The 23257-nt window shown below is 39.5% G+C and overlaps 1 protein-coding gene across 4 annotated transcripts in view; it reads right to left on the bottom strand.

The window, feature by feature from the left end:
- Positions 1-23257, bottom strand: part of PLOD2 (procollagen-lysine,2-oxoglutarate 5-dioxygenase 2) — an 84204-nt gene that overhangs the window by 56822 nt on the left and 4125 nt on the right. For all 4 annotated transcript variants that reach the window (XM_030576030.1, XM_030576031.1, XM_030576027.1 and 1 more), the window contains exons 2-3: positions 4337-4428; positions 2228-2364 (exon numbers count right to left, since the gene is read on the bottom strand). In XM_030576030.1, coding sequence (XP_030431890.1) covers positions 2228-2364; positions 4337-4428 — 229 coding nt within the window. The remainder of the gene's footprint in view (positions 1-2227; positions 2365-4336; positions 4429-23257) is intronic.

Raw genomic sequence — 23257 nt, 5'->3', positions numbered from 1 at the left:
AAGTATCTTGCAGCATGGGAAAAATTCCTTCCCAATTCTACACAGGTGGTGAGCCATAGTTTAGATTAACACCACAGCCCATTTCTATGCTAGAAAAATGAACTTGTTCCTCTGTGAAATGATGTGACTGCACCAGTAGTTCAGTATATCTAACTGATCTTGCATGAGCAACAGTAGGATTTGAACCTGGGACTCAGAGAATTAGCAATATGAGAGTTTACTAGTCAAATTATAGAACTAAGACCTCGTGACTTTTACACCCACTTAGGGAGAGGGCAAAAGCAAAAGGACAGAATTTAACTCAAGAAATGTAAAATGTTGGGGGGGAAAGGGTGGAAATCCCTCTACAATCAGTATAAAAATTTGAAAGTGATTTCACAACACACATACACACACCTTAAGTAAAGATATCTTCAAAATTAAAATTTTTAAAATAAGTTTCACTAGTACTTGGCCAGTAGGGCAGACTAAATTACTCATTTTAATCAAACCCAAATAAGATTAACTCCTTTTAAAGAATTAAAACAAACAACTGCTCTCAAGATGCATTCCATTTATCAAAATGCAGTAAATTGGTAATAAGGTTAAATATGAAAGAAAGTGTTTGTAAGTAGAAATTTAATATCTGAATGGTCGCTTATCCTACCAATCGTATATCACTCTAAATGCAAACTAAATGTAGGAGTGTGAAAATATTTAGTCCCCCTATCTTAGTTCTATTACAAATGTTATTCATAAAGTGGATAAACTGATTTGCGCTTTCTGTTTCTAACTACTTCTTGCATATCACAAAGAAAAAATGAGAGAATGTAACTCAAGACATAAAACATGACTGTAAGGTTGACAATCCAGTTGAACAGCTGCCTTAACTCATAATGTAGACAGAAAAGCATGGAAAATTTTGAATAAATAAGGTAATGCAGGGAGATCACTCACACACACGAACTTTACTAACCTAGCCCCTCCATATCCGTTTAAATTGCAAAAACACTCCTGTGCAATTTTGGATTTCCTTCAAAGTTTAGAAGTTATACTAAATTGAAAGAAATTAACCTGGTGTAAACCCAAGAGGCCATTGCACTGTGGTCTTGTTTAGAACGATAATGTGTGAAAATGACAGAATGAGTGGTTTTAAAGATGAAAAGAAAAAAGAATTGTAGTATGTCTGCAAAAAATTTTATTCCAAACTAACAAAAGTCTGCATCAGATCACTGTCAATAATAAAAGCAGCAGATGTTACTCAGCTCACACGGCTTCTCAGAGTGTGCAAACTGAAGCATTTCTACAATTCCCTACTTTGTGATTCACTCTCATTGCATCCACCAAAGCAACTGCTTTAAAGGTTTGACCTGGCTCTGATTGAAGTTGACAGGGAAGCTTCTGTAGACTTCCATGGACCAGATTCTCAGTTACACCATTCCTATCCTTAGGGAAGGAACAGGAGGGAATTTTTTTTTGGGGGGGTGGGGGGGGAATATAGGGAAAGATGGCTTCAAGTCACTTTTGTGCTCCTTGTATTCTGGTCTGAGAGGGACCTACCTGGCCCTCAGAGAGGCTGCTCTAACTTATACTTTGCTATGGGCCCTGGGAAGCAGCTGTAGTTCAGTGTGCTGCAGCATGTTACATCCCTGCTTTGGGGCTGTCCTCTCCTCATAGGCAGTAGAATCATGCCTGGTGAGGGGGCCTTTACTGCTGCTCTACCGCAGGTGGGGAGACTCCTCACACAGGAGATTTTTCAGGGAGCATTTCCAGCCTATTTAAGACCTCTTTAAACTGCCAGACCAACATAAAGGGGCTTTAGCATTTCTGAGAATTATGCCCCAGCGGTCTACTAGCCACCACTTCAGTTTGAAGCTTTTACCACTTCCGCATACACCATTTCCATCTTCACAATCACTTTCTGTTATAACAGCAACAAGACAGTTGTTTTTCATGGGAAAAGGTAAACTAATAACCAAATGTCCAGTCAGTCAACGCGTTTCACAGCTTGTTCATGCAACAACATTGTTCATAGTACAGCAGAGCCATGGCTCCATAACAATTTTTACATCTGTAAATCTGACAAAACCAACATCTGCTCCAATTGCATAATATTTTTATGAATGGAAAACTAGAAGCTAACTTTCTCAGATAAAAACTAAAGCAGGAGAAAATATCAGCATGCCACAGGAACTTTTAGCATCCTATACAGAGTAGGGCATGAGAGCAACGAGCAGAATTTGCTTACCATTCAATAAACATTACAACCAAGTCCTCTTGATCAGCATAGCTTTCTATTCCTTCTTTCAGCAATCGCACTTTCTGTCCTCCTCCAATAGAGTTAATTAACTTTCCACCTTTCCACTCTTCACCTTTACCAAGAACCTGGAAACAGGGACAAAGTACATTTTGTTGCTTGTACCCAGAGGGCAATTTTTAATATAGTCACATTAAAAAATGGATGTTAAAGAAAAGGTAAGCAAGCAAACACTAACTAGTGGATATTATAGCACTGTAAAGTGCAGTGAGACAGCATGTCAAGCATTGTAAGTTTTCCATGTCAAGTAGAACTGAGCACAATGACATTATTTCAGAAATAGGAGAGATTTCCTAACCAAACAAGAACCGAAAAATTACTTTCTACTACATCTCATATCTAGGGTGACCAGACAGCAAATGTGAAAAATCAGGACAAGGGGTGGAAGGTAATCGGTGCCTATATAAGAAAAAGCCCCAAATATCAGGACTGTCCCTATAAAATTGGGACATCTGGTCACCCTACTCATATCTGTCTCGCTTAGGAAGAGAAGATATGTGGATGGTAATATTCCTCTAAATTGTGTATTAAAACAATCATTCACAACATGGACCTTTAAACATTGCTACAGTATTTGGAGGGAAAGAGGGATGAAAGAGCATGGAAGAGACATGACAATGGAAACTATAAACATTTAGTTGTTTTTAATGCCTCAGGCCACTTTCTCACACTAGAATTTTAGGATGGATTCCTCAGTGTATGATAGGCAATTAAATTAACTAAACAGAATTCCATCCTTACCAAGTATTGTAGGGAATCATATCAGCAATAAACACGTAAATCTTTTGTAAGCCTTGAAAGTTTAACACAAGATTATTATTTTTCTTGAACTACTAAGTATCAGCAGGATTATAGCAATATAGGTGCTATAGAACAATCAGCAAAATTACAAGCAAATGGCACTCTCCAAAGGTAGTTTCCTAGGATTTTTAATATATTATTAAGATGATTTTTCCTCCTGTACTTTTTCAGGAATTGATGGTTGAAGTAAACAGACTGCAGCATTTCTACTTCTTTCTAAAAGAGATATCAATGAGCCAACAGTCATTAATTGGTCTCTTTTGATTTACGGTTTCAATAGTGTGATAAGCATGGATAATGTTTTACCACAGATTCATTTCAATCCCTTGGTTTTGTCTTAAGGAAAAGTTTAAGAAACAGGGCGGGGGGAGGAGGGGGTTGATCATGCTCCTGTGAGATTTGCATGCAGGAGACAGCTTCAAGATACAGATTCCTTCATTCTGCATGGAAACAGCAGGACAGAGTAGGCCAGCAAGAGGATTGGGCAAGCAAAAGTGGTGAAAGAGTGATAAGGAAGGATTGGGAAGATTTGTATTGTCCTCTCACCAGCTCTACAGAGATTCCCTGGGAAATGTAACACAGCTAAGGAATTTATTAGGTTTCCATGCCCCCCCCAACCCATCCCCAGTAGTAGGACCCATTTAAGAGGTATGGGGCCCTGAAGGCATCTTCAGCTGCATGAGCTCTGTCAGCACAGCTCCCATGGGTTTTTGCTGCAGGAGGGATGAGAAGGTAGTCAAATAAATATAGCTTTGCTAAGCAACTACTAAGGTGTGACATGATAATCTACAAACACTTGAAGGGTGCAAATACTGAAGGAGGAGTGGCATGCTTAGAATAAAAAGGTGTAACAGCAAAATAGCTAGAAGTAATGACAGATGTGGTAGTAATGGAATTAAATTAAGAAAGAAAATTTATACTTTCAGAAAGGTCTTCCCAACTGTGAAATCTATGAATCTGTGGAATAATTTCTCAAGGTCAGTGGAAGAAACCTCATTCCCTGGCACATTTAGAAACAGACTAGACAAAACACTAGCAAATGTATAATGGGAAACCTATCCTGCAAGAATACAGAACAGATGACCTAATGGGTTGTCTCCATTGCTAGGTTCCATAACTGTTTTACCTTACGGCAGCATAATCATGACACATTGTTTCTGTGTTAAGACTATTTCATTTCTGAGTTAAGGCTATAAAACTATGTCCAATATTCAGTATGAGTGACAGAGCATACAGTACCTTCACTGTATAGTTGAAGTGCTTTGCAGTTTGCATGAAGCGGTGAAAGCCATCTGTTTCTTTAGTTGCTACAGTAAGAACTAATAGTTTATCTGGTGGGAGCAAAAAAGAGAAGATCAACAACTTTATATCACAAAGCCACAGTTTATGACAAAGAGGCTGACCATCAGATTTGAATGCATATTAGCTTTCACAGTCCACATCGAGCAACATTGTGGAGTTCCTAAAGTACCTGTGCCCCTGGTGTGTCTGATTTAGAAAAAAAATGGAGAGGATGTCACATTACAGAATTATAACTTCAAATGAGGAACCAATGACTTCAGATGGATACCCTGTGTTCTTCCATATCCCACAATGAAAAAAGCAGAATATATTTTAGACACAAACAAATGGAATCTAAACTAAAAAGAAGCTAATATAGCTATGAGACAGGAAGGGCTCTTTAAAAAAAATGACGCAATACATATCTAGTCATAATCCTATGTCTGATAACCGCACGGCAGCAATGCACTACAGAATTTTGTACCAGATCCAGCTAACCAAATTCTTTAAATGCAGTTGGCAGGCACACGGGCTTGGAGACTCTGTTTATAGGTTAACATTTTTACAGTTCTAGAAACACACTGCTGGGAGTAGAGTCCCCTGGAAGCCTGCACTCCTGTGACCGATTAAATTTTTTTGCCTTTAAAACATGGTGTCAAAGAGAAAAGCTGTTCATTCTTATTCCAAGTCTGAGGTCTGTATGCCACCTTGTTGCCTACTCTGTACTTTCAGTAGCATGCCAGCAAAATGGTAGTACAAACTTTCTTGTCATCGCCTTTGCTTTTGTCTGAGAAGTTGCTATCTTGAAGGGTTCAGATGAAACTGTGAAACTCCAAAAAAGCTTGGCATTGCCCTGACTCAACTGTTGACCAGTGCTCTGTACCATGGCCTCAGTACCACGGCTATGCAATAAAGGTCCACATTCAGTTATGGATACCTAATCATGCAGGAACCCTATCCAACTTTAACTTTCTAGCCAGACTGGTCAGTCCGCCAGTGAGTATTTCAGTTCTCTAGTTTGGTTCAAGCCACAGCTGTTTTCTAAAGAGGCCATGGCTACACTGGCACTTTACAGCGCTGCAACTTTCGCGCTCGGGTGTGAAAAAACACCCCCCTGAGCGCTGCAAGATACAGCGCTGTAAAGCCTCAGTGTAATCAGCGCTGCAAGCTACACCCGTAAGGGATGTGGTTTACGTGCAGCGCTGGGAGAGCTCTCTCCCAGCGCTGGCACTCTGACTACACTCACACTTCAAAGCGCTGCCGCGACAGCGCTTTGAAATTTCAAGTGTAGCTATACCCAGAGCTTGTGAGATCAACTCATCCAAAAATTCAAAATGATCTCCTCCAGACTGAGTTCACGTTGCTTCACTTTCCCAAGAAAAATCTCCTAGTCTTATCTTTAGCAGTGCTGCAACATCTGTTCTAGGCAGAAACTGTAACATCCCTACTATGAAAGCAGCTTGCTCCAGGACAGACTGATCACCCCCTAAACACACAAGTTTTCAACATCTGTGTATTTTACTGGTCACCTTCCAGGTGGCATTTTGTTTTGTTTGGCAACAATAGAATAAACCAACCATGATGTAGTAAATATACTGCTTAACCATTTCCGTCACTTGCCTTGTGGGATGCATATCACTAGTTACTGTTCCCTGGGATCAGTGAGCTTCACCAAACCAATTGAACTATCATTATATCAGTGCTCCTTCACCTACTCCTTTGATTACTGGGTGAGAGCTAGTAAAAATAGCAAAAGGAGAACTAGGAACAGAATGACAGGGCCCAAGAAAACAACATGATTCTCTAACCACATGGAAGGTGGAACCTAGAGTGTTCATGAAAGAAAGTGTTTCCTTTTAATTCAATCCCACTAGACTACAGGGATTGGCTTTAAGATCCACAGAAATAGGGAATCAAAATTACACCTGCGACTCCTGTTGTGCAATGCCTTGCCCTAGCTGTCTGCCTAGCTGCTGTCTTCCCTCCCTTGTGTAGCTTTATTTCAGTGGTGAAGTGGTGTCAATTTTAATTTAAAGTATTTGGAAATTCTTTTGGATCAAAGAGCCTATAGAAATGTGCATGCTATTCTAAGCAAACAGTAGCATTTAATAGAGATCAGTGAAGGTGTACAGATAAACTAATAACTGAGTGGACAAAAATTTCTGGAGGTTAGAAAAAGAATTATTTCCTACTCCTCTGGTCCTTGAACATCTTCATTTCCCGGATCAAAAGTACCAAAATCGTGCAGGAGAGGTGGCTCTGATATCTCCAGCCAAAGTGGAAACTGGAAATACTTGGTGTGACCAAAAAAAAAAAAATCTATTTGAGATTTACAGCTCAAGTTTGTATACTAGAGAGGTTTAGATAAACATCCAAGCTTTAGGGTGCTTATCCAAGTATTTTTTAATTTTTCAAGCATTTCAACTTAAAAATATTTCAGCAGCCTTTTGTAAAAATACAGTCCCCGCATTTTAAAATGTATGGATTAATCTCACAATAGGACTTCAGTGCAAAGTATCCACAGAGGTACTGATCTACAACCAGATACAAAATGTGAAATAACACTTCTATATGACGAAAAACCTGTTTGTTTTAAAGGACATCCAATCTAAAGTAGTTATACAGGAGTCAATATAGAATGAATAAAAGTAAATCCTGGACCACAGCTAAAACAAAACTGAAGAGAAAAGGGCAGGTTTTTTTCCCCTGTGAAATGAGAGTAAATTATATATGAATGTAAAAATATAGCACTTAAGAAGTATAAAATGCACTGGAAAATGATCATATTAGACTGTGTTACAAGGCCAAGTTAATCCTTTATGACCCCTAAGGAACTGGCTACAGATTTACAAGACTTGGCAGAATTTCATTTGCAGCAGACATATTTTACTTCTACCCTTTCCTGAAGAATGTTAAGGTCAAAGATTTCAATATATGTACTAGACAAGATGATGTAAGTGCCAAGTCTTGGCGAGATCAGATTTTTTTAATATACAATTCAACTTAATGACTCAGAAAAAAATTCAAACCAACATGTTCAAACCAAACATATGTTCCCACAAGCACAAGTTATCTAGCATACCTAATTAAGGGGGCGGGGTTGTTTTTTGGTATAATGGAAGTTTGTATAAAGCCATCAGCATTTTGCGCAAAGACATTTGGGGCATGCAGTCCAATCTGCACTGTGTTCATTTAGCCCAACATTCATTATACAGCCCCATAATGGTCCAGTACATTTTTCTAGACTCATTCAAGACAGGGGAAATGAGCAACCATGCTGATGTGTAAATAATCATCCTGGGACTGTATAAAATGGGGAAATGTAAGCAGCCAAATTGAGGAACAGTTGACACTGATTTTCAAGAGGACCTACAAGATGATTCATATTAATTGAAACCACAAACTGATTACATTATTTAGTGTCTCAAACTGTGTCATACCAAATTGAGGCTATAAATAATATCTGCAATAAGAATATTTTGTCTTCTGGTATATTTGTTCTGGTTTGAACATGCATTTTTTATATTACAGCTAGTGAGTTGTTACATACTCTCATTCAGCAGCTCTAATCCATTGATCACACAAGGGTACACATTGTTAGGTGTTTGTGATTCTTAAACAGTTCTTTTGCAAACCCAGTAGCAACTGCAGCTACTGTGCTTCCAGTTGGACTCTGTTTACACAATAGTTACTCTTTGAGGTTTCAGGTTTTTTAAAACTGGGATCTGTCTGAAGAAAGCAGACAGAATGTGCTGTCATCCTGTCTATTGTGTCAGGAGAGACTGCAAAAATTTAATCAGATTACAGTTATATGGGCACACAACTGAAAAAGAAGCTCTCTTCTTTCAAACCAACAAGTTACTAAAAAAATACTCATGTAATTCATATAACTTCATAGGCCTTATTCTAATCTCATGAACTGGTATAGCTCCACTGACTTCCTTGCAGCTGCTGCTCACTTATTCCTAAGTAAGTGAGGGCAGGTCTAAACAATAGCATAGGTTAATATACATTACTTCGCTTAGGAGTGTGAAAAAAGCCCCCAGATGTGTTGCAGCTGCACTGATGTAAAACTGTAGCATAGACTTGCCCTGAGAAAAGAATCAGCTCTCTCTGTAAAAGAAAGACTTAAAAAAATATATTCACACATCGCATTAAATTCCTTATCAACTCATCTTTAATGTCAATGTCTTCGACAATTCTACTTCTCATTAGTAATATTTCTGAGCAATTTTAAGAAAAAAAGAAGCCTGGTGGCTTTAACATATTAGTCTGCAAAACATTTACTTTCTAATGTCAATTTCAATTAAAAATTCCTTGAAATCTGCTATGAAAATATAAGAGGTAAAATTACTCTTATTTAAAAGGGACCTAAATTCACCAATTTAGTCATTCAGATACAGCAAGTCCTTAAAGGCAATGGGTCATATTCTGATCTTATACTGGAATAAACCTAAGGTAACTCTATTGAAATCATGTTGAAGTCATAAAACTACTATATGTGATAAACAGAAACAGAACAAGTAAGTTTAATCAAGGTGTCTTTTGATTCCAAGATGTGATGCATCTGAAACCTCAAATTAACAAATAAAAGACCACATAATACAATAGCATCAGTACATTTCTTAGCAGATTTCTACACATCACAAAATCTGTCATATCTCATGCCCTGATGAAAGACTAAGCCATAGATCGGGGGTCAGCAACCTTTCAGAAGTGGTGTGCCCAGTCTTCATTTATTCACTCTGATTTAAGGTTTTGCATGTCAGTAATACACGTTAATGTTTTTAGAATGTCTCTTTTTCCAAGCCTATAATATATAACTAAACTATTGTTGTATGTAAAGTAAATAAGGTTTTTAAAATATTTAAGAAGCTTCATTTAAAATTAAATTAAAATGCAGAGCCCCCTAAGACCAGTGGCCAGGACCCAGGCAGTGTGAGTGCTACTGAAAATCAGCTCACGTGCCGCCTTTGGCACCTGTGCCATAGGTTGCCTACCCCTGCCATAGATCAAAGATTGAATTCTGCACTTAGCATCTGGCTCCCAAAGGTGATCCCTCTAAATAAAGGTTAGGATGCATTGATGAAGCAATGTTGGGAAGATTCTTCCATCACTGTACTTGATATAAAATTTTCCTGGGCCAACTCCTAGCCTCCTTACTCATGTGAGTAGTTTCCTTTACTCCAAGAGGGCTACTCACAGACACCAAGCAGGACTTGGCCCTGTGGATAAAAGCAGGACTTACTATATTAAAGTCTGTCAGTTCAGTACCTTTACCAAACTATCATCTCACTTAAAAAGCAGGAGGGGGAAGAGAAAAAGAAGAAACAGTGATAAAAAATGTTCATGTTAAAACTCGGCATTTCATCTCCATAAAACTACATAATGTGCTTGTAACTCAGCGTCACCCAGTGTGGCTCTATCCTGCTCTAATAGCTGGATACTAGAGTTCATACAGCCTTTGTGCTTACAGAGTGGGATCTTTTAGCTTAGCAGTAGGGACTTATGCTTTTAGATGTAGAGGGTCTGGGTTTGAACACTGCTACTAACAGGACACCCATGGCATAGTGTTACAAATTGGTGAAATTAAAACGGATCTTATCTTGTTTCTGGAAGCTTCCAATACCACACACAATTTACACACACAAAAATATTTCTGACAACAAACATGACTGTGCCCTCCCCAGATCCATACATGCACGAAGCCAAGGTAGCTGCAGAAGACCAGTAATATCCATGCAGGGGGCAAAGGGACTCCTCATGCAGCGCTGCTTTTCCACCTACTCTTTGGCAATATTCCTCCATCGACATACAAGCTGTTATTTGCCTCTGGTCTGTCACCAGAGGGGAGCATCAGGCCTCTCTTTACACAACAGACTTAAGCAGCATTTGAAATTTGTAAACAGGAAGCATGCAATCCTACAGCCCAACGCAATACCAAAGTATAAAAGGAAGTATGAAGACCGGAACTTCAATCCAGCTGAGTGTGCTAAATTTAGCAGAGTGTTACTATAGAGGACATTCTGACAATTACATAAATAAAACAGAGACAGCTGCTGAGACACACTCAGCATTTGGCTGACACAGTATCTCCAGAGGCAAATGTGCTCATTTTTAAATGCAAATTATAACTTTACCAATAAGGAAACACTTTGCCAGTCACGTCAAGAAAACCAAGGTTGTTGCATACAAAGGTCTTTGTAACCTGTTAGGAATCCTAATGAACGTTTTACATCATCATCTAATTTCCCTTGCATAACTGACTTTTGGGCCACTACAGTCAAGGATCTGACAACACTTCCATCATAAAGATTTGTTTTCAGTAGTCAGAACTATAATTCAGAATCTGTGCTTTGGATTGAACTTTAGCCAACAAGGTCTAAGCCAGGAACAGTTCTGTCACATTTAAGTAACAATGTCCTCTGCCCAAGCCTCCTGCCAAACAATGTGTGACTAGCTAGACTTTTGCCAATCTTTGACCCACATGGTTTTTATTTTTATTTTTATTCATTCACCCTCCCGCACCTTCACCAGGCTGGGATAGGGGTGCAGGAGGGGGTGAGCCAGAAATATGGGGTTCAAGGTGTGGGAGGGGGGCTCCGGGCTAGGGCAGGGAGTTGGGGTGCAGGAGGGCCTGAGGATTCAGGCTGGGAGTGTGGCTCTGGGGCAGGGCCAAGGGTTCTGGAGTGTGGGAGGGGGGGCATGTGGAAGAGGGTGTGGTGTAGGAGAAGTATTTTATATTTGTACTATGAAAATTAATATATGATTTGATTTTATCCTGTCAGCCACCCTTTTTGAATAGCAGAAAAGAATGACAGATGAGAACAATCCTTACGACTGATTATGGTTACCCTTTTGTTTTAGGATAAGTTATAACGTCTACTATGGTTTCCTATAGGTATTACAAATTAGGCACTCTAGTTATATATCTTTGTCTTAAAGGTTTTAGTAAGTAAGAGACAGGATCTTGTATTGTATCTATGTTAAGGAGATTAGAGGAATGTTGAGGACCTGAAGCCCCAATGTGAATTTTTTTAGTTATAAGATTTAGCAAGGCTTGATTTACAATGTATCTGCTGAATATAAAATACAGAAACCTCCAAAGGTATACAGACAACAGTAAGGCCTTGGCTACACTCACTTTACAGCGCTGCAACTGGGGTGTGAAAAAACACCCCCCTGAGCGCTGCAAGATACAGTGCTGTAAAGCGTCAGTGTAATCAGGGCAGCAGCGCTGGGAGCGCGGCTCCCGGTGCTGCACGCTACACCCGTAAGGGATGTGGTTTACATGCAGCGCTGGGAGAGCTCTCTCCCAGCGCTGCCGCTCTGACTACACTCACACTTCAAAGCGCTGCCGCAGCAGCGCTCCCGCAGCGCAGCTGGGGCAGCGCTTTGAAATTCCAAATGTAGCCATACCCTAAGCGATTGTGTGAATGAGGAATGCATGCATCAGGAAAAGATAAGGTGTGAAGACCATTGTTATAGCCAAATGGTCAAGGAAGAAGGCATGAAGAGACAACCTGACACCATCAATGCGCATTCATAATGAAGAGAGGGCAGACTGACGACCCTGAGGTGAAGGCTGGCACCCATAAGGACAACTGATTAAATCTAAACCAGGCCAGGATGACCCTCTCAGGAGGTGTATTGGAATCTTAACATCAAAAGATACACCAATTAAGAAGTAACCCAGTCACAAACTGACACAGCAAAATCCATAGATTTCAACAGAGGAAAAAAAAGACTATAACAACAGGGTGCTCTGCCATGGAGCCTTGGGTTTCTTGCCACACTCCAGGAGCATCGGATCGTGACCGACAAGAGCCCAGTTCCTCACCCGTGCTCAATCTAACTGGCCATTAGACTGACTTGAGCTACAACAGACTGGTAAACATCAACTGGCCGGACTGTGTGTGTGTGTGTGTGTGCATGTGTGTGTGCATGACTGAAAAGCATATGCTAACTCTTAAATTTTCAATAAATGCAGCATATTTGCTTTTTCCTCTATAAAAGATTCCATGTGCTTTGTATAGCATAACAGCGGGGTCTGGGAGGGAGTTAAGGTGTGTGGGGGAATTTGAGATGTGGACTCCAGCTAAGCAGCGCTTACCTTAGTCAGCTCCCAGAAGTGGATGGCATATCCAGCTCTTACACAGAGGGGTGGGGGAGCTCTGTTCACTGCCCATGCCTGCAGGTGCCATCCTTGCAGCTCCCACTAGTCGCAGTTCCCGGCCCACGAGAGCTGTGGAGCCAGTGCTCAGGGCAGCCACAGGAGCTCCGCTCGCTACCCAAGCCTAGGAGCCAGACATGCTGTCCATTTCTGGGAACCATGGGGAGCCTGCCTTAGCCCAGCTATACCTCCAGCTGGACTTATTCAAGTGTGTCGGGGAGACAGGCTGAGATCTGGGCAGGTGGGCTTGACTGCACGGCACCAAACAGAAGATGGAAACCATGCAAGTTGGACAGAGAGACCAGCCATCCATATAGATGCCCTGACCCACTACAGTGTTCCCTGAGTAATAAGGCATACATCACTCTCCAGACTGTAGGATGCATCAAAGAGGATGCAAGTGAAGATTCAGATCCCTGAAATGGGAAAGTAAGATTTAACTAGCCCTGCATATAAAGTATTACAGCAGAACCTCAGAATTATGAACACCAGAGTTGCAAACTGACCCGTCAACCCCATACCTCATTTAGAACCAGAAGTATGGAATCAGGCAGCAGCAGAGACCGAAAGGAGAAAAAAGCAAATACAGTACAGTACTGTATAAAATGTAAACTACTAAAAAAAATAAAGGGATAATTTAAAGCAGGATTTGACAAGGTAAGGAAACTTTCTGTGCTTGTTTCATTTAAATCAAGACGTTAAAAGCAGCATTTTTCCTTCTTCATAGTAAAGTTTCAAAGCTGCATTAAGTCAATGTTCAGTTGTAAACTTTTGAAAGAACAAACATAACATTTGTTCAGATTTACGAACATTTCAGAGTTATGAACAACCTCCATTCTCAAAGTGTTCACAACTCTGAGATTCTACTGCAGTTGCTAGCTCGTTCTCTCCCTCACTGGATGATCACAGACGAATAGATAGATTCCACACCCCCTTCATTTAACTATTTTGAAACCTGGTACTGAGTACTCTAAAGTCACAACCAATAGCTTAAAGTGGCTAAGAGTTCCTGCAGCTGCCTTTCTGATCCAATTTCCATAGAAAATGAAAACAGAGGGAGAAAAAAAAAGTTTCTCTAAACCCTTGTTCGGTCCCCAGTTGGATGCTTATTTCCATGGATACAGAAGCAGGGAACAGCTGAAATTCGTAAGAGTCCTGTTATTCTACTTTCGTTCCTTCCAACTTCTGCATCCACTCGAGTTGGAACAGAAAAGCCGCCAATAACCCGTAAAAAAGGAACCCCAGCCACTTTTAGATGTTGGCCATCCACATCAAGTGGCAGTCTAAAAGTATAATAAATAAATAAATAAAAATTGCCTTCAGAATTCAGGTGCCTGCACTCCCAGAATTTTTAGTACTTTGAATTTAGAAAAAGCTGCTGGTGAACTTTCCCTACCTCTCCCCACCTCCTGGGCCTTGAACAGAGGTTTATTTGTTTTTTTTGTTTGGAATGGATAATTGGTTAGTAAGTCCATAACTATGCTTATAACCAATATATCTGCACAGCAAGCACCTTCTCCTGACAGATTCCTTCAGGCATGACACAGTAGACCAGGAGTTCTCAAACTGGAGGTTGGGACCCTTCAGGGGGTCATGAGGTTATTACTTGGGAGGTTATGAGCTGTCAGCCTCCACTCCCAAACGCCTTTGCCTCCAGCATTTATAATGGTGTTAAATATAAACACACTTTTTTATAATTTATTGGCGGGGGTCACACTCAGAGGCTTGCTGCGTGAAAGGGGTCACCAGTACAAAAGTTTGAGAACCACTGCAGTAAACAGTTTTATTTTTGTTGCGCTCATAAATGTGCTGTCTCAAACACAACAGTAAATATAAAAAGGTAATGGAAAACTACTGAATGTACTAAAATCCAAACCAATTTGGCAAAGAGAAGTGATTCTTGGGTTTTGGAACTATGGAGTAGAATTCAAAACTCAAAATTACCCAGAACTTCATGATGAGACCACTGAAGGTTGATAAGGAAAACTCTTAATAGCTTCTTTGTGATACAATCTGTGTATATGAGAGTTACATTTTGTAATCTGTGTTACAAATCAAGTATTTTTTCTGGAGCATATCCTGGAAAATGTAAGGAACTCTACAACATTTTCTGTATAAGGCAAGGTAATTAACTTGCTAGCATGCAGCTGATTTAAAACATATTGGATAGTACTTTATTTTCAACTTAATTTTTTTCCTCTTTTGAAACCACACACAAAGTACTCCTTGCCCATTTGGGCAAGTATAACTCAGAACTCACATGTGTACTTTTAAAGGAGCAACTAGTAGGCAATTTAATTTCATTACAGTACAAAGCAGGGATCGGCAGCCTTTCAGAAGTGATGTGCTGAGTCTTCATTTATTCACTCTAATTTAAGGTTTTGCGTGCCAGTAATACATTTTAACGTTTTTAGAAGGTCTCTTTCTATAAAAGTCTATAACTACATACAACAATAGTTTAGTTATATAAGTAAATAAGGTTTTTTAAATGTTTAAGACGCTTCATTTAAAATTAAATTAACATGCAGAGTCCCCCAGACCGGTGGCCAGGTGCCATAGGTTGGTTGCCTACCCCGGTACAAAGGAATCCAAGAAAAGACAAGTCTTCCTAGACACACAGCAACATTGTATGTTGTCACTGTTCCAAGAAAAGGAGAGCCCTTCATGAGAAAAGGTCTAACCCTGAATGTGTTTACTCCAGCTAGGCCTAAAACAATTCTATTTTTCTTCCACCAGAGCCCTACATGACTATAAAGGTCCTGTAGCAATGAGACTGGCTCCCCTACTCTTTCCTTCCTGAATCTGATCACAATACCATAAATTGCTACCTGGATGGGAAGTGAAAGACCCTAGAAAGTACTCCCCATTCCAGATCACTAGTGTGACATTAGTTTGCACTGCCTACTGCTCACAGGAGCGGTCTTGGCCTTCACAATAGAAAAATTAAATGTGTTAATGCAAGAGCTGGAATGCTCCAATTAGAATTCTGCCAATAAACATGAAAATGAGTGATTTATGACAATTGTAAAGCTGATTTTAAAGTTGTATATGATTTAAAAACTTGCAAAGACCAGATTCGCTGGAAAAAAGAAGAGAAGTATAGCATCTGGACAGCATTAAGGGTGGTGGTTCAGGGGAACTATTAGTATCTGTAATAAAAATGGTTAAAAGTTTGACTACGTTGATGTATACAGATCTATGCAAGCCAGCCAACAGGTACTAAGATCTGGATGCACATACAATACTTAAAACACATTTCAGTATTGAGAGTGAGGGAATCAGCCTTAATTATGAGACATTTACATTGTCAAAGAAAGTAGCCAACCAACAAAAGAATTTCTTGTTAAAATATTCAGCATATATCAGGAAGAAGAATGGAAGCATTTGACTGAGACTTTTTCCAGGATTGTTAACACCAGAACATGCTCAAATGCAAACATATTGTTTTGTCTAAAGTAAGAACCATATTTGAATACTTCAAATTAATTAACCTGTGAGACAGATAGCGGTGAGCTGAGAGAATATTACTGCTTAGTTAGATCAGACTACGCACATTTCCAAGACCTTGCTGTCCCCCTCTGCTGATTCTGCAAGTTGCTGAGTTCTTCTGAGAAATGCAGACTATCTTCAAGTCCCATTAACTTTAGCATGCAATACCTTGCAGGATTGGGCCCTGGGTGGCTTTATTAGCATTGGAGGGTTGACAGTTACTCATAAGAACAGCCATACTGGGTCAGACCAAAGGTCCATCTAGCCCAGTATCCTGTCTACTGACAGTGGCCAATGCCAGGTGCTGCAGAGGGAGTGAATCCAACAGGCAATGATCAAGTTCTCTCTCTCCTGCCACCCATCTCCACCCTCTGACAAACAGAGGCTAGGGACACCCTTCCTTACCCATCCTGGCTAATAGCCATTAATGGACCTAACCTCCATGAATTTATCCAGTTCCCTTTTAAACACTTATAATCCAAGCCTTCACAACCTCCTCAGGTAAGGAGCTCCACAAGTTGACTGTGCGTTGTGTGAAGAAAAACTTCCTTTTATTTGGTTTTAAACCTGCTGCCCATTAATTTCATTTGGTGACCACTAGTTCTTGTATTATGAGAACAAGTTAATAACTTTCCCTTATTTACTTTCTCTACATCACTCATGACTTTACACACCTCTATCATATCCCCCCTTAGTCTCCTCTTTTCCAAGATGAAAAGTCCTAGCCTCTTTAATGTCTCCTCATATGGGACCCTCTCCAAACCCCAAATCATTTTAGTTGCCCTTCTCTGAACCTTTTCTAATGCCAGTATATATATTTTTGAGATGAGGCGGCCACATCTGTATGCAATATTCAAGATGTAGGCGTACCATGGATTTATATAAGGGCAATAAGATACTCTCTTTTGTCTTTAAAAATACGCAGAGGAGGGTGGCGGGGGGAAAGAGATCATAAACATTTTAAATAGTTGTTAAAAATAATAAAAGCACTAAGCTGAAATGTTAAAGTTCAAATTATGTTCTGAATTCTAAAGCAGTTTGCCTCAGCTTTGAAGCACATATTGACTAGCATTTCATGCACCAATACATACTTACATGCCAGACAGTTAACATTTGAAAAAAAAATCTATCCTTTGAAGAGCACAGTTCCCTATGTACTAAGATGTACTGAAAATCTGGCCATAAGTATTAAACTGGGAACTACTGAGGCCTTGGCTACACTGGCATTTTACAGCACTGCAACTTTCGCGCTCAGGGGTGTGAAAAAACACTCCCCTGAGCGCTGCAAGATACAGCGCTGTAAAGCTTCAGTGTAATCAGTGCCACAGCGCTGGGAACGCGGCTCTCAGCGCTGCAAGCTACACCCGTAGAGGATGTGGTTTACATGCAGCACTGGGAGAACTCTCTCCCAGCGCTGGCGCTCCAACCACACTCACACTTCAAAGCGCTGCCGCAGTAGCACTTTGAAATTTCAAGTGTAGCCATACCCTGAGAGTGTTAAGCTCTTTTGAAATCTTTATCTGCATCACAAACTTCACAATAATCACTCTTTTGTGATGTGTACATTAAGTGTGTGCCTCACTGCAAAATAGTCAGAACTGGCTAGAGTATCAGATGTTTCTTTGCTTATCAAGACGAGTCATGTACTTTTACCACTTCAAAAAACAAAAGTAACCTCCTCACAATATCACTTAAACGTAAGAAAGTAAATAAGCAACTGTTCTCCCAACAATTTATAAGCAGCGTATGTTGCACTGCAGGTAGCACCGAGCATACCCATCCTACAGGAAATTAAAAACTTATATGCAGTGTTTGTATGTTTATTAGTCTTTCCATAAGCTTTTTGTCTCCAGGAATCAACTATGAGACAAAAACATAAAATTAAGAAAGTAAAATAAAAAAAATCAAGGCCTGATCTTTTAATGCTATTTCCACCATCCAGGGACTCAAATGTTATAGAATCATAGGACTGGAAGGGACCTTGAGAGGTCATCTAGTCCAGTGCCCTGTACTCATAGCAGGACTAAGTATTATCTAGACCAGAGGTAGGCAACCTTTCAGAAGTGGTGTGCCGAAACTTCATTTATTCACTCTAATTTAAGGTTTCGCATACCAGTAATACATTTTTGTTTTTAGAAGTCTATAATATATAACCAAACTATTGTTGTATGTAAACGTAAATAAGGTTTTTAAAAATGTTTAAGAAGCTTCATTTAAAATAAAATTAAAATGCAGAGCTCTCCAACCAGTGACCAGGACCTGGGCAGTGAGAGCGCCACTGAAAAATCAGCCCGCATGTCACCTTTGGCACATGTGCCATCAGTTGCCTACCCCTGACCTAGACCACTCCTGACAGGTGTTTGTCTAAGCTGCTCTTAAAAATCTCCAATGATGGAGATTCCACAACCTCCCTAGGTAATTTATTCCAGTGCTTAATCACCCTGACAGTTAGGAAGTTTATGACAAGTCCAGGCTCATACTCCTTTGGCTGAGCCAATCTTGGTCAAGGACAAAGGCAGCTGATTGACACCTTTTGGTCTCCTGATTCGGGGGGGGGGGGGGGGGGGGGGGGGAAGAGGGAACTGGTTCAACTTCCAGCAAAGCCTCCCAAATTTAGTAACTCCCATTGATCTAAATTAGTGTTAATAAGGATAAACACTCTTCGGAACATTTCCCTATTGTGGTCCTTCAGACAGAAATTAGAACATATTGTTCCTGAAGTATGGGTCACTTTCCAGATGCAGAAACCGACTGATAATTAGTATTTTGCAAATGCCTTAGTAACTGGGCTATAAGTGCTGCCTGAATGTAGTCTGGTATTTTGTTCTTTTGAAATAAAACAGAGCTGGGATAATACAAATAAAATGCTTACTTTACTAAAAGGTGCTTTGAATTTGCCATACAGTAAAGTGCTAATTTCATACACACAGTGTGTATACTAACACCTACTCACAAAATGGGACTCAAAGCTTCACTTGCATTTTCTTTATCTTATTGCTTGTTATGTTAATTGAGTCCAACCTGAATGCCTTCTCAGACTATGTGTAACCAGCCATGGACTTGGATGGATATCAAATTCTTTCCATTGACTTAACTGGTCTTTGGATCAGACCCATTCTACTCAATGAAGCGTTTGTTTCAAGCATGCATTGGACAGGTCTCAATTACTCAACTAAAAACAAAGTTTATTTGGTATATTATGTCATTACAATGTATGAACCAGCTGCTCCCTAAGCAACTGTGCTGAATTTCTTGTAAATTGTCAACAGGACTGCTTTTCAGTGGATAATCTGAAATTGACACAAGCTGCACAAGTGAGCAAGTTTATTTAGCTCCTGCCTTTTTAACTGTTTACTATATCAATAAAAAAATTCTTGTCCTTAGGCTATTTCTTTATGAGGCCACCTGTTTAAACAAGATCAGTCAAACAGAACAGTGAGAATTCTTACAGAAGACTTTCTTCCAACTCCCTACAGCTAATTAATCAAGGAAGTCAAGGACTGAGATTTGCAGTAATGACCCATCCTGAGGTCAGTATTTACTTGAGAAAAGAGGAACTGGAGCTGTAGCAGAGCTGAGGACACACAATGCTGCTTCCCTACAGTCATTACAGTTCCCATTTTCAAAAGAACTCAGCACCCACAATGCAGGCCAGATTTTCAGAATTGTTCCACCCCCAATTAAGCACCAAATAATTGGTAAAATTTGGAGCTCTTTTGAAAAATCTAGCCAGAAATTTCATACTGGGAGCTGCTGAGCTCTTAACAGTTTAAAACATCTGGTCCCAATTGTAGGTGCTAAGCACCTGAAATTCCAGCCCTGAACTCTTTAGAAAGTCTGGCTTTAACTATTTAAACAGTTAGGCTGCAAGAAGTTCATCTTCATAACAGAAGTGTTTCTTTCTGAAGAGCTCCTTTATTCTGCACAGATGGATGGCTCACAACCCCAACTTGCCAGGGAAAGCTAATATTACTTATCAAGGGAAAATGGATGTTTCAAGTCCTCATATAGCATCAGTGAGAAACTGCTCCCATTCCACTCCTGGAGCTAACACTCACCAGTACTCATGTAATGGAAGTCTGCACAGAAAAGCAGTAGGATACCTAGCCCACCTCTAAGACTCTGTATCTTACTCACCTTTACGCTAGTGACTGATTCTTTTTAGTAAATCCTTGTGCCTGTTTCTGATCTCACACTATTATAAATTAGGATTAACTTTATTAAAATTATTGTAAAACAGGTGTAAGGTCAGAATCCAGCTCAGTAACTAGACAACACCTTGCTGTAATAAGAAGAGTTCTAAATTAACACACACTATGGAACAAAGACTAGTTAGTTTTTGCATTTGATTGAAAGGCATCTGCTAGAACTGCTTTCATTAGTGGAATCTGATTTTCCCTATACATGGGCACAAGTTGGTTTTCACTGAAATCCATGGAAGCAGGATGGGCCTATGGAATCTGATCCTATATCATCTGGAAGTCAACAGAAACGTTCCTGTTGACTTCAATGGCTGCTGAACTTAGCCCATAATGAGCAACTAAGTTTGTCCAGCACTTTTCTCTTGTTCAATCTTACATCTCAGGTTTAGAGGCTAATGGTACTTTTTCTGTTTTAATCCACACATGAATTACAAATATAAGAACACATACGAGATTTTAATTACAACAGTCAAGTAGCAAAGGGGTAGCCGTGTTAATCTGGATCAGTAAAAGCAGCAAAGAGTCCTGTGGCACCTTACAGACTGACAGACGTATTGGAACAGATACCCTGACAAAGTGGGTATTCACCCACAAAAGCTCATGCTCCAATACGTCTATACGGTGCCACAGGACTCTTTGCTGCAATTACAACAGTGACATCAAAAGAATGAAATTAGCATTGCAGCCAAATAAATATTTTTACTTTCCATGATTTAACTCATCTTCCAGTAAGATCCTTCAGGTCATTAAACTATGATCTTTCAAACCCCATATTACACTTGCAAGAAAAATCCACACTAGAAGTTCATCAAGTTGCTTCCACAGCAAAAAAAATTCAAATTGTGTTATAGATATCCTAGGGGATTAAAAGAAGAAATACATTGATTTTGTTCGTGGTTCCCATATAAAATTCCAGTTTAAGGTTCCTAACCAAAGCAGAGTTGTATTTTGTTGCTTTAAACTATTTCAGAAATCAGCCTGAAATTACTCTGTGCTTCATCACAAAGAAGATCATAACTTACAATAAATTATACAGCAATACATAGTGCACCTTTAATTTTGGTTTGCCTAGAATAGGATGAAATGGCCAAATATTTTCAGGATAAAGTTTTTGAACATTTATCAGCGTATAAGAGATTCTACAGCAGGGGTCGGCAACCTTTCAAAAGTGGTGTGCCAAGTCTTCATTTATTCACTCTAATTTAAGGTTTTTGCATGCCAGTAATACATTTTAATGTTTTTAGAAGGTCTCTTTCTATAAGTCTATAATATATAATTAAACTACTGTTGTATGTAAAGTAAATAAGGTTTTTAAAATGTTTAAGAAGCTTCATTTAAAATTAAATTAAAATGAAGAGCCCCCCAGACCAGTGGCCAGGACCCGAGCAGCGTGAGTGCCGCTGAAAATCAGCTCACGTACCACCTTCAGCACATGTGCCATAGGTTACCTACCCCTGTTCTAGAGTCACAATATTAAATTAAAACTAACAAAAAAAACAATATAAAGAAATGTCTATACATATATTATAATAACCATATTGAAGTGTAAAGGAGTCAGGATGTTTTGAGAAGAGCCAAACGTAAAATATTGTGGCGTGTCTGAAACAGTGTACTGTAAAGTAACTACTGAAAATTGTGAGGGTAGTTATTTACTGGTGGAAAGTGACCTGTTTTGTGATTAATTATGCTTTTTAGATGCTTTACTTCTGTCCTATCAATATGGGCCAGATTATGATACCTGTACTCACCTTGAGTAGTATCTTACTCCATGAATAGTCAGACTGCTCATCTACTTATTGAATAGGGTGCTCCTGAATGTGAGCAAGGCTATTAGACTGTCCCTTAGTGATTAAATATACCCCCTCCAATGAAACTACTATCTAAATATCTCCTACAAAGTTCCGATACACTCCCATGAGAGAAATGTCACCAAACAAGATATTTTTATGCTGCAGAAAAGTAAAATCACTGTTTAAATTGAAAAGGGAATTATTCCTCTCTCATATCTTCAGTTTATGACCCTCTCTGAAACATAATTCTGAGGAGCACTTTATATTTGCATTTTAAAATAAAAAATCATCTTAAATAAAAAGCTACAGAGACCCTTACATGCCCGTACCTTGAACCAATTCAAGTACTGGTAAAATAGACTTTAAAACAGTAATTAACAGTTCCATATGAAATAAATGATATTTACATTGATTAACATACTTCAATAGTGCAATTCACTGCATAAACTGAATGGTCCCTCAATGCCAACAATCCAGTAATTTTTTTGTTTTTAAATGAGCAATTAAATTTGGCAGAGAAAAGAAATCAAAACACTTAAGACATGACCTAGTCATGATACACCTCTACCTCAATATAACGCTGTCCTTGGGAGCCAAAAAATCTTACTGTGTTATAGGTGAAAGAAACCATGTTATAGTGAACTTGCTTTGATCCACTGGAGTGTGCAGCCCCGCGCCCCCCGGAGCACTGCTTTACCGTGTTATATCCAAATTTGTGTTATATCGGGTGGCGTTATATCACGGTAATGGTGTATTTCCAAATATTGTTATTACTGCAAATAAGTACTTCATATGAGACACATGCAGCCAGTTTAAACTCTAATCCTGCAAGCTGCTTGCACAGAGCCCCATTGATTTAAAATGAGTAGCAAGTCAGCCAAGGTACCTGTGCATTGCAGCTTGCAGGATCAGGGCCTCGATGATATATAGGCCAATTCTGCCACTTTTACTCATGTGGAGTAGAAACTTGCTCAGTGAGTAGCTCCACTGAAGTCTGCTTTGGTATTAGTGTGTTTGGGGCAGATTTTTGCCACACTTATTCACCTTACACTTGCAAGTTGCACAGTGAAAATCAATGGAACTAGCTGCACACTAAGTTGTTACTCAACATGAAGGGTGGCAAAATCTTGTCTTAGATTTATAGACTAAGACAATTTTGAAATTTCCAGCACTAACTAGCATACATCAAAGCACTTACTAGGCATGTTAACACATACCACCCTCA

This window comes from Gopherus evgoodei, chromosome 9 (genome assembly GCF_007399415.2).
Source record: "Gopherus evgoodei ecotype Sinaloan lineage chromosome 9, rGopEvg1_v1.p, whole genome shotgun sequence".
Taxonomy (NCBI): Eukaryota; Metazoa; Chordata; order Testudines; family Testudinidae; genus Gopherus; species Gopherus evgoodei.
Note: the sequence above shows the minus strand (reverse complement) of the source record. Positions and strands in the feature narration are given on the sequence as shown.